The 12,988-nt window shown below is 36.1% G+C and overlaps 1 protein-coding gene across 1 annotated transcript in view; it reads left to right on the top strand.

The window, feature by feature from the left end:
• NAV3 (neuron navigator 3) overlaps nt 1-12,988 on the top strand; it is a gene marked incomplete at its 5' end in the record, with an annotated part of 183,941 nt that overhangs the window by 145,325 nt on the left and 25,628 nt on the right. The window contains 4 exons of the mRNA XM_009078194.1: nt 786-863; nt 9,327-9,410; nt 10,825-10,936; nt 12,272-12,393. Coding sequence (XP_009076442.1) covers nt 786-863; nt 9,327-9,410; nt 10,825-10,936; nt 12,272-12,393 — 396 coding nt within the window. The remainder of the gene's footprint in view (nt 1-785; nt 864-9,326; nt 9,411-10,824; nt 10,937-12,271; nt 12,394-12,988) is intronic.

Below are 12,988 nucleotides of genomic sequence, written 5' to 3'. Positions count from 1 at the left end.
CAGGAATGTCCAATAATTGCACCTGAAAACCAAAGAGAAAACTTGGAAAAAGAAAAGGGTCAGTCCGGGATAGAGAACAGCTCAATAATCTCTCTCCTTTGCACTGAATTAGTGTAAATGACCTAGCTATTTTTGTATTATAGATGTACATGAATTTGTTCATTCCTAAAGCTTGTGCAATATTGCTTGTTGGTTTTCATGGGAGTCATAAAACTAAAGTACTGCAATAGTCATTACAAGTGAGTGTTCCCTTTCCTAGGCTTGTTTTACACATTTTACTTCTCTAGTCTGGAATAACTTCGATTATATCTTAATGTGAAACGGGTTTCAAAGTGAAACTCCATGCTGTGCTTAAATTCAGTGCAATGCCTGGAGTCCCTGTAAGATCTCAAATAGGATTCAATGAGCTAAAAATTATGTGTTAACTTCATGTTAAATATCTATCCCAGCTGAAATGTAAACAGATATTTTTCTTAATGATTCTGTTTTTCATTAAAGGACACAGGAATTTTGAATTAAGTTTGGTTTTGTATCAAAAAGCACATTTAAAGCTACAGTTATTATTATTAACTGGGATCCTAGCTCATACACTGGTTAAAGGCAAGAAAACAGTTGGAGCAGCACTTAGAGCCAACGTTTAAGAATTTGCATTTCAACATAGTTCTGAGGTTAAAATGTGAAACTAAGACATTGTAAATCTATCCGTGATCACTTAAGAAAACATATAAAAATAACCACAACAAATGGAAATTGCTGAAATACTGACAGCACTGTTGTTTTTCTAGCAAATTCAGAAACTACGGAGAGAGCTTGTTGCATCACAAGAGAAAGTTGCTACCCTTACTTCTCAACTTTCAGCAAATGTAAGTATTTTTGCTTGTCATCATAAACAGTATCAAAGAATATGTTATCAGATTGGCTAATAGCTCTTACTCAGCACATAGTCTGTGAGATTTTTACTTTTTTTTATTTTGGTGTTTTTCAAATTAATTGCTTCATTAAATGTCTATATTGCCCCAGCTCCAAGCAGAAGAAATCCTGTGGAAATAGAAAGTGGACAGTGGAAATGGAAAGGAGTGTTTCCACACTTTGGATGTGACAACAGTCCTATCCTGTTCAGTTTCACTCTTTTATAAGAATCAATTGAAAAACAAAAACAAACAAACAAAAATGTAACAACACACAACCAAAGAAAGGGCATGATTTGCATATCCTGATAGAATTCATTATAGTTTCATTTCACAGAGATAAACTCCGCAAAATGTGAACAGGTGTGAAGTGAAGCACAGTATACAAGTATATATAGAATTCATACAAACAAACAAAAATGTAACAACACACAACCAAAGAAAGGGCATGATTTGCATATCCTGATAGAATTCATTATAGTTTCATTTCACAGAGATAAACTCCGCAAAATGTGAACAGGTGTGAAGTGAAGCACAGTATACAAGTATATATAGAATTCATACGCTGCAACAGGTGTGAAGTGAAGCACAGTATACAAGTGTATATAGAATTCATATGCTGCAACAACAGTGGTGATATATAACTAAGGGAAACCAGGCTGTTTCACAGAGAGCTCCCTGGTGTTCCTTCCAAATGTCATATACTGGGAATGTGAGTTACTGAGTATGTTATCTGAAAATAATGCCAGATACAGAATGTGAGCTACAATCTTGTCTGGTTACTATGGTTTCAGATGAAGTTACTGGATAGTTACTGAACAATCTGTTGTATTGTGGTTTTTAAATGCAATTCAGGATGTAATTATAGTTACTAATGCCACGGAAAGATGAGATGCAGTTGCAAGACAGTATCATTTTGCAGTTCAAGAAAGCAGTTTCCTGGTATCTTTGACAACCCATAGAGTGCCTTTCTTTGAAATACAGGTGGTCTGAGTATTTAGATCTATAAATACAGCCATAATTAAAAATATATTATTTCAGTTGGTGAAGTACCACTGTGTTCATGTTGTGAGAAAATAATCTCTAGCTCTGTGAAAGCTGCTTATTCTCTTAGGACTGCCACACATGAAAATGTAGAAGAGCTGTGCCCAGCACTTTCTCTCTGTTCAGGTGGCTGCAGAACTCCTGTGGGTATCTGTACATTTGTAGTGGTGTAGGTTGCCAGTTTATCCTAAGTTTTGAGAATGAGGTAGTGAAGCAGATGATATTGGACATTGAGATTCAAAATCTAGATATTGGGTTATTCATTTTGATTTGAGAATGTGTACCCATATTCATAGGATTTGAGAAAGTACAGCCAGAATAGGCAGCATTTCTGTCCTGGGTATGGGGTTCTTTCACTCATATATTTTAGACACTGACCTTCATCTTTGCCAGGTTTGGGCAGTTCTTCATTCACCCATCCAGAGAGGAACAGACTAAAACCCACACTAAGAGGTCAGAAAAGTTCAGTCAGCATGCCTCAGGTTTGCTAATGTTGCTCTCTGCAGGCCCTTTTCTTTCCACCAGGAATGCAGGTGTGCAGCAGCTCTGCCTGGTAGTGGTGAGCACAGGGTGACACAGCACAATCACAGACATCCCCACATCCACTCTGAGTGCTCTGGTAATGCCCACACAGCCGCTGTTATCCAGAGAAGTTGTCTTGATTCCAGCAGGCCCCTGATCTAGTGAAAGATGTGCCTCCCCACAGGCAGGGGTTGGACCATTTAAGGTTCCTCCCAACCCAGTCCATTCTGTGATTCAGAGCAGGTGTATCACATCAATAATACTAGAGTGTTTGCTTATGGACCTGTGCTCAGTGCCTGTTCTAGGTGACAATTCAGGCTCCTGGTACCATCTCTTACTTCACTCTGCAGGCAGAAAAGCAGTTTGCCTTCCTCTCCTTCCACTAGCTCTGAACAGAAAACAGCATACTCCTTACTGATGTGTAGAAAGGGAAAGTTGAAAGATGACTCCATTTAGTCTCCATCCCTTTCCAGTCACCCCAGCATGCTGTAGTCTATTACACTGCAACAGATGCTGTATATGGGTGAGGCTGTCAGGCCTTTCTCCTCTGCAGCTGGGGTGATGAAGCCATTGTTTAGTTTCTTTGGGCAAATTTTGTCCAATCTCTCCTCAGTGTTGTTTAGTAGTCATTGTATCTATCTGTGACCAGTATTCCTTTCTATTAAGTAAACACCATACACACTGGTTTCTAGTGACGTTACCTACTCTAGACAAATTTTCAAAGCCAGCTTCAACTTGCAGTCATATTTGGTCCATATTTCAAAGAAATTGAGTGAGGCTAAAAAAGGATAGTTATATTTTGGGTTAATTTTCAGTCAAACTAAATCTGCTGCAAGGGTGAGAAATTTGGTTTAACCTGTATAACTCAGATTGGATTTGTTGGGAATCTGGTCCCGCCTACTGCCTCTGGCCATCTGAACACCTAGTGAGAATGACCGTAGCTTTTCTACTCTAATTGGAAGGGCAACATTTTCAACAGGACAGTTAAAAAAATATATGCATATACATCTGTTTTTATCTGTCCAGAAGTACTGCATTTGTTTAGTTTAACCACGTTCTTTTGACTTTGTCACACACTTTCTAATCCATCTTCATGGAGACACTCTTTAAACCTGTAGCCCTAAAGCTGATCCTTTTAAGACATACATTTTTTCAAATGGTACCAGAGAAATCTTTCCTTTTTCTGAATCACCAACATGGAGAAATTCCCTCAAAATTAAACTTGTCAGAAGCATGAAACTTAGAGGCTTCAAATTCTGCAGGCATGAACAAGGAATTCAGACACCTTCACAATGAATGCAATCTTAGAAGAAATGTGAAGTAAATATTTTTGGGGGATGCTGTCATGAGATACATACTTTACAAAACAAAAAAAATTGAAAAGTATTTCACAATAAGCCTGGTCCTAAGTTCATTCTCTGCTATTTCTGGTACAGAACATGTAAAGCATTAAAAATCCACTTCCACGTAAGTCCAGAGGATCAAAGCAGACTGCTTAAATGTGTCAGTACTACTTCTGTCAGTCTTTTGAGCACTTTATGCAAAGAAATTCTATGAAGTATTACTTAAACATTAGAAATAAAATCCAACTTGAAAACAGTGTGTATTCAACCTTTTAATTCTGATACAGCCTCTGGAATTTAGTCTAATTACAGATTTGATATTTAAATGCTAGTGATTACATACTTTTCATTAAAATTATGAGAGTAATTAACAAATATTTTATTTCATTTGACAAACTTACTAAAACACCAGATGGGCTTCTAATTTTCGTGAACTTTTGCTGTCATAGCAATGCTTTCCTCGCATGCATTCTTTTATTATTTTCTAATCTAAGAGACGTATTTCACCAGCCCCTGCCTTTTAAAGGAGAAATAGTCTCAATCACAAAAGCTGAAATTTATCCTTAGAGTAGAAATCAAATCTCTGCATGGATAATACTACTGTGGCCCTCATTTTGAGTCACTTTTGCATGCCAGTAGGCTAAAGCCTGAACAAACATTAAGTCTAATGCAGAAGGAAGTTTGATCACTGCCTGTCTTCTCTGTAGATACATCCATCTCTGGCAGGCAGAGAACTGTATGAATAGAATATATTCTGCAGTGCCTTTGCTAACCAGAAAACTACTTTGTCCTTTCTGATGCCTTTCCATTCATCTTAGTCTTAGTCCTAAAGTCCTCCAAATTTCCATACTTTCACTGTCTGAAAATAGACAGCACTTTTTTCCTTGCTGTGGTCTGGAGAAGAAACCTGTTAACAGCCAGAAATCTCGTTCCCTCACAGTTCATCTCAGGTGTGAATTTGTTGTTACCATTTCCCTTCTAGAATTGGGCAAAAGTATTGTACATGACTGAAAAAAAGAGCATCTTATTCATCTCATTTCAACACCATTTGCCTTTTTTGCTTCAGCTTAGAAGACTGTTGGTGACATTAGTACATGTGCCATTAAAAGACTGGCAGGTTGAAATTTGATCTATTTCATCAAGCCTTTACTCAATACATTTTTTTATACCAAAATCTGCCAATTGGAAGTTACAGCATTTCTCAGGCATTTTTTGAAACCTCTGCTAAAAATTTTCTCGTTGTTCAGGTTTTATTGTCTGGGTTCACTTGAACTATGCTTGATTTCAGCAGTTTATTTCATTTGATTAACCCCAAAGTGTTTTGCCTGCATATGATTAAATTCAAGCAGGGCCCAGCTGTTGTTTGGATGCTTAATTTACAGCTTTTTTTCTAGGATTCTGGCTTAACTCCTGGCATCTGTATCGATGTGGCTGAAGGACAAATCTCAGTACTAATTAAGAAAGGGCCTGTTTCCAGTACAGAAAGTGTCCAACCAGCAGACTTTCTACGTGACTGACAAGGGCTCAAATTCCAGTGAGCAGCCTGAACCAGCCTGTTCAGAGGGACTTTGATCAGTGCTTTGTACTGTAGAAAGCTGAAGGGTGCATGCTTGCAAATTGTAGTAGACCCAGGATGCCAGTAGAAAGCAGAGGGGGTTCGCTGGCTAATACTCTCATTTGGCCAGCTCTGAACCACTATCCTACAGCCATGCAACAAGATAATAGCAGGCAGCGAACAGAAAAGGTCAACAGATGTACAGTTGCTGCTTGCAATCAGCCTGATCCCTTCTGGCCTTTCACATCTCCTTTCATTCAGCCGTGTCAGGTGGGAGGAACTTTATTTATTTACCTTTGTTTTATAAACCTGAACACCACAGGACAAATTGCAGTGTGTCAGAAGACAGATGTTTTGTATGCCAATGTCATGTTCAGGATAGGCAGAGGTATTTGGGTTTGCCTGGCTGGGATTGTTTGCTAAAAAGGAAACATTTAAAATTGAATCTGTCAGTGCTGAGGTCATTTCCTGAGCATACATCTCTTTGACTATTTCCAAAGGGAATTTCATATGTTAATAGGAGTGAAAATTAATCCATATATGAAGAATCTATGGATTAAGAGCTGTACATCATCTGTGTATCTAATATGTATATCATGTTAATGATGGATATATTTTGGTGTAGGCATACTTCCAGTAATGCCCAGTTTCTTAACTATAATTCCAGGATATCTATTTCCCAGTACAAATACTGCATTAAATGCAAAGACATTTTTACTTCAGAATGAATGTTATTTAAAGCACATGCAATATTCAGGCTGCTTTTTGAGGTATTCCAATGGTGTATGAATGAAACCACTGAATCTAACACAGAGATTTCTAAGGTATGAGGGGCTGGTAACTTTACCCCACCCCCACCTCCCCCTCAAAGAAAAAAAAATCTATTCCTAAATAATTTGATGAGAATGAAAGAATGAAACCTCTTGGATAAATTAAATAATCCTCAGAAACTGAGGTTTAGCAATCTAATCAAAATAAATTACCAAATTTGTAAGGATAAAATGAGTTTATAATTAAAATTTTTAATTTCTGATGAGTATTATTAAAGACATAGATACTTTTTTCTATTGGCTTCAATTGTTTTCTGAATTATTTTGCATTTAACTGTTTAAATGCAAAGGCCAATCTCAGTTGGCAATATATACATACGTATGTTTCATGCATACCTCCACACACATATTAAATTATTGATAATCTAGGCTTTTTCAAACTAACTTTTCCTATTTTGTTGTATAGTATTTCTTTGGGGATAAAATCTGTGTAAGATATTGACAAGCAGGATTTCCCTAGACAGCTGAATAAATGAATGTTAGTTACCATGGAGAAAGGCAGCACAGTTTATTACTCTGAATGCAAAATTGATACTTTGTATTTCATAGAAGAGTATTTTGTTGTAACAAACATTTCAAGTAATGAACAGTGAAATTAAAGGGTTTTTCTTTGAATAATTTTTGGCCGATGAGACAGTGAATTATGTTTTTTTTATTATTAGCAAATCAAGACCTCATAGTCATTATCTCAAATGAGTGAGGAAGAATCCATTATTTTGATCCAATGGCATTTATGATGCAAAGTGTTTAGTATGATACTCCAAGAAGGTTATGTACTCTGTCACAGGCTGAATTTATTAAGAATCTATAGTTGTGACATGGCTGTCTTTCTCTAAAATCTGCCGGACAAAAACTTAAGTTTCAGTGACCTGGGGTTACATTTTTAGTGATGCTTTTTAGCACTTAATTTTTCCTATAAGTTCCTTGTGGTTTATTAGTGTACAATATAGGATGAAGCTGTAGCTATGGAATAAGAAAATACTTTGCACAAATATGCATAGTTAGCTACCAAAGAACCGTGGTTATTACAGTCTTAATTGTGAGAAACGGACAAAAGCAATGCATAATTAAGCAAATTATTCCTCTTTTCAAGCCCTCAGTCCCCATTGTAATTCTCATGGTAAAGAAGAGCCATGGGCCATCAGCCAAGCCATAGAATTTTTTATTGGCAGGGAACAGTGAGCTCCATTAGTTTCCTGTTAAACACATGTAATGAAGCGACATTTGGCTATAATTCTGTGGTAGTGCATCTACTTTGTCTCTGATTGTGTTCTGGGTCAGTGGTCATAATCTTTGGAAACGAAATGCCATAGATTAGTCTGGATATTTTTAATAAGTAGCTAATTATTGAGGTGAAAAGTAAGTATAGAAACCAGTTACTTTTATATTCTCAGAGGAACAGAGTAGTGGAAACAACCGAAGGCTGTAGAATTGATTGACAGGTTTCAGAGGTGCATTTGACACACATTCCAGGTTCATTTTATTTAAAATTATAACTTCAAGAAATAGCCTAAGTTAGAAATGTTAAAATAGAAATATACACAATTACTAACTAATCCTTAAGAGATTGTTTATGCATCTAGTCTCACGTTTATCTAAAGTTAGTCCCTGCAGAACATGTCCTTTACCAAAAGAAATATCCCTCAGGCATCCCTGTAGATGTAGAAAGCAGATGGATTGACCACTATACCCATAAGTAATTGAATAAATTATTTAGTAATAATATAGTTTGCAAGGAGTAAACTTTTAGGAAGTTAAATAAGAATAAAGTAAGGAGACACTTAGCAGTATAACAGCTGTGAAGCAGAGATGCAGAAGTAGGCTGGTATTATGTACATGACAAAATTTTTCTATTTGAGGGATAATATACAGAGCAAGGTGGCAAGAAGCATTTTTCCTTCTCCTGAAATGCAGAACAGAATCCTTTTTGGAGCATGTCTTTTTCTGATTATACCTTAGATTCAGTACAACCACATATATTTGAGCAATTTCACTTATGCTTGTACAAGCATGCAAATCTGCAACTGAAAAATTTGCCAGCCACTGTGTGCGCCTGCACTACTATAATAAAAAATACATTTTCTCAGTGAGGAGGCTCAGTTAATCCATTTGTGCATATAAGTATGTTGCCTGTGATTTACATTTCCAAGTACTAATGTTTGAAAACTTTGCCTATTACCATTTTTGAGATGATAAAGAGAAAATAAATATTTTTTTCTGCTTTTTCTATTTGGATGCTGTGAGAGGAATGAATGAAATTTTAAGTAATTTCATAGAAATTAAATCTTTGCTTTCCCTTGGCTGTACAAACTGGTTTAGCTTGTTGATTTCTTTAAGACCACTTGCCCTTCTTTGCCTACAAACTACAAGTCATTTAGAACCAATGGAGAGTTGATGTATTGTTTGTATAAATTTTGCTTGCCTAGAGTGTAAGGTGCTGGTTGTTAAAAAACCCAACAAGATAGCTTTAATTTTTTAAAACCTTTTGATCTGTTTCAACTTCATTGATTTTCTTATTGAGAAGTAGGACTTCGAGTTTTCAAGACTGTCTTTTATATATTCATTTGCATGCATTATAAATATTATATTTATATTTTACAGAAGTTTTTCATTACTTTGATACACACAACATATATACATTATGCAAAGATTAAGATTAAGACTAATAGACTAAGACCTTTTATAAAACTAACAGTGATATTTTTTTGTCTGAGTCTCAGGATTTCTCTGGTGTTTTATTTGTGAGGTGAAAATTTACCTTTCAAGATAAAGTACTTGGATTTCCATTTTGAAGTGTCCAGTAATTGAAAATAATTGCTCCTGGACTTCTATTTGGGAGCAGACTCCTTTCAGCCAATATATCAGTACACTCAAAGCAGGACATTAAATCCATAATTCATTGCTAGGCAGAGATACCTGAGCTAATCTCCTTGGGGGCTAAAGAAGCCTGAGGAACACTGGGCTCAATTGACAGATTCATCTATCCAAGTTAGCTCAGTCTAAGTTTAAAACTAATATTAAAGAGCTGGAGATGAGATTGGAGGAAAAACATATTTTTTTAAATCACATAGATCTGGGAAAATTGTCCTATTATTGCAACAAATGTTTTCTCTTTCTTTCACAGGCTCACCTAGTAGCAGCTTTTGAAAAAAGCTTGGGAAATATGACAGGCCGATTGCAGAGTCTAACAATGACAGCTGAACAAAAGGTAGGTTTACCAAAGCAGATGCTTTAGTGTGGAAAACAGTCAGCAGATTATATTAGAGTTTTGTTTAAAAAACACTGGAAAGAAACAGGGACATCTGTCACAATAAGAGAGACAGATCTTTCTTTAATGGTTGTTGCAATCAAATCTTCATAAAGATCCAGGAGAATTAAACTGTGCAGCATCAGGTTTACACACACAATGTCATAGAATAGTTTGAAGATAGCATCTTTCTTTTCCAGACTTTAATTAAAACATGCAACTCTAGGTTTAATCCATACTGAAAGATCTTTTAACAAAGACTGATCATAAACTTCTGGAGTGCTTCATTCTAGCCAGCCAGTGTTGTCAGAATATTAGAATTATGGGAAGGGAAGAACTTTAAGTAGAGAAAAATAACTCCATTCATAGAGTTAATGCAGGTTAGGCATCCTATTCATGAGTAAACAGTTTTGCCTTTCACTGTGCTGTTTTGTCTAATGGGGGGAAAAAATACAAACCTGATAGGGAGTAAATTTAATATGAGCCTTTCTACAAAGCTCAGGATTAAGAGGCTGCTTAGCACCTTCCAGGATTGAACTTCTGCAAATTTCTACCCTTATTCATTTTGAACAGTATCCTATAAATGGAAAGGCCTCATTGAGCCAAACTGTGAAAGAAGATGTGTATCAGTTAGATGTTAGTCACCACTGTTGTCAGTGTAGCTGTCTATAAAATTAACATTTAAATCTGGCTGAACACAGATCATCTCCATGCTTCTTTCCCAAAAGATTTAGAACATGTTCTTTTCCATCTCTTCTTTTCTCTATTGTTGAGTTTAAATTCCTTTAATCTTAATTCTGTAAGTATGGGCTGGACTGACAGGTAAGTAATAAAAGCAGTAATAAAAATTTTTAATAAAAATCAGCTGTGCATTCTAATACAAAACTTACTGCACCCAAATGGAGTAATTTTACTCCAACTTGCAGGACAGATGTGATTAAATTGTAATTGAATTAGTATTTCACCAGCTAAATCTTTTGAAAAATACACAAATTCAGGTTGAGATTCATCCATTAAACTGTAGCCTCACTTACTAAAGGATGTAGTTCAAACAGTTTTATTGTAATAAAATTGTTGGGTTGCTCTTATCTTTATATTGAATATTCAATTGAGACCCTTTTTAAATTAATTTGTACTAAAAATGTGTTGTTCTCCTTAAAACAGCATGATTGCTCTATATAGAATGAATGCAAAATAATATGTGAGTTGAGTTTAATATCTTTGGAGAGAAAGTATGCATTCTACTTAGTTGTTGCCCTTATGTCCACCCAAGCAGTCCCATGAACTTGACCACTCTTATCTTGTAATTTTTTTTTAGCTTAGACAAACACAGTTGTTCTGCCATATATTTGAGCTCTCTTTGTTCTTCCCACAGGAATCTGAGCTTATAGAACTAAGGGAAACCATTGAAATGCTGAAAGCCCAGAATTCTGCTGCACAAGCAGCTATTCAAGGAGCCTTGAATGGTCCTGATCATACCCACAAAGGTATGGTTTTGTCACTATTTAATTAAATGTGAAATTTATCCCAGGGTTTTGTCACTATTTAATTAAATGTGAAGTTTATCCCAGGAAAAAAAAAAAAAGAAGCTGAGTCACTACTTTTCTGATGTTTGGGGACTCTGTTGCAAGGGCAAGCACATTCTGCAGTGAATGGTAAGCTTATTTGTGGTATTTCCAGAGCTTCCTGTCTGCCGAAGCTCCTGGAGCCTTGTCTTCTCAGATCTGGGTGGCCAGGAATTTATTGCTGTGTGTCAAGAGTTAACCCTGTCACTGCAATTGTGTACTGAAGTACACCCGAGACACTAGTGAAGTCATATGGTGTAATGTGGTTATAGCTTGGAAATCTAATGGAAGTTGTAGCATTGTAAATTGGTGTTCTTATTGTTAAGAGGTGGACTGACAACAGCCCAGCTTCTTCATGAGGTGCTGAATCAGTGCAGGAAAGCAGGCATTTTAAATTCCAGATGTTGAGTTAATTTGTCATTGCAGTTAGGCAGATACCACATGATAAATATATACTTCAAAAGTGCCTGCTGATAAGCAACAGCAAAGGAATTACTTGAAAAAAAATAATCGCAGCATTCATTTTTGAGAGTGTCATTGATCTTTCTTTAGAGAGGTCATTATTTAGATGTTTGGCTTAAGGTCATTTCACTGCATGACTTGAGTGTAGTAAAGCTAACAGAAGTAGAAAGTAAGTAGAAAATACTCTAAAAAGTAATTTCCCATGGTAGTAGTGAGCATGTTCTGCAAGAATATTTTCCAGTGATTAAGATATAGTTAGAAGAGACTTTTAAGAAATTGAAACTTAAAAACCTAATCAGCCATTTCTAATATTCTCCACTTCTTGGTTATTTTATTTCCATCATTTTTAATTAACTCCTGCCTGTTTATTTCCATCATGGTATATTAGAAGGTAGCATCTGAATGCTGATTAGGGATGCTACAAGTCAAGTAGTGCCCATACTCCTCAGAACTGTAGTACATGTGACAATAATATGTCAAGTAACCCATGTGTAACATACCCTGCTCAGCTATGAGGTTATGCCTGCATAGATTGCTGTGCAGGGTCATTGCCTTTATGGCAATAAGACCCCAGCTTGGAGAAGCTCCTAAGTGTTAGCCAAATTGTACACAACCTCATTGACCTCCATGTGGTTTCTCACAGGCTGCAATAGCTTGAATCTGAGCCACTGCAAGCATCAATGCCATTTATGTTCATTTAGATTCCCTCTGACAAGGAAGATGGCACATAAATAGAAGAATGCTTCTTTTATTGAAACAGAAAAAATGGATTTCACAGCAATTTCTTTTCTTTAGATTTACGTATAAGGCGGCAACATTCTTCAGAAAGTGTTTCCAGTATCAACAGTGCTACAAGTCACTCAAGCATTGGCAGTGGTAATGACGCTGACTCCAAGAAAAAGAAAAAGAAAAATTGGGTAAGTTCTCAGCAGGTTTAAAACTATCTTTTAGCTATTATGTCATTTCCTAGTGTCTGAGTAACATAATGCTCCATTTCGTCTACAATATTCTTGTGGGGCCAGATGGATATAAAGCAATTCATGTGTATCCATACTGTGACATTACCAGCAAACTGAAAATTGTTGACTATCAGCAGGGATTTATTTGCATAAGTTAGGGTAATTAAAACTAAAAACAAATTACACCCCTCTCCTCTCCCCCAAAAAAACCCAAACCCAGCACCAACAGAAATGAAATAGCTGTTGTGACTAAAACCATCTCTGGGCCATGCTGAAACCCTGCTTGATTTTACTTCATTTGGAATTTGATTCAAAGGCTTGACTGAAATATGTTACCCTGCTATGGAGGGGAGTTGAAATCTGTTAAGAATTCTCATTTAAGAGTAGCATGGTGTTTAAAGAAATTACGATGGTTTTCAACTGGAACACACAAATATCACCTAGTGCTACAGGTTTAATCAAATACTTTCAGTAAATAATCAGAAAATATGTTTTTTTTGTTTTAAAAATATTACTTGCATAAACATTTATTTTAAAATACTGATGAGCCTTC

Source organism: Acanthisitta chloris, unplaced genomic scaffold (assembly GCF_000695815.1).
Source record: "Acanthisitta chloris isolate BGI_N310 unplaced genomic scaffold, ASM69581v1 scaffold8450, whole genome shotgun sequence".
Classification (NCBI taxonomy): Eukaryota; Metazoa; Chordata; class Aves; order Passeriformes; family Acanthisittidae; genus Acanthisitta; species Acanthisitta chloris.
This window is presented reverse-complemented; position numbering and strand designations above follow the sequence as displayed.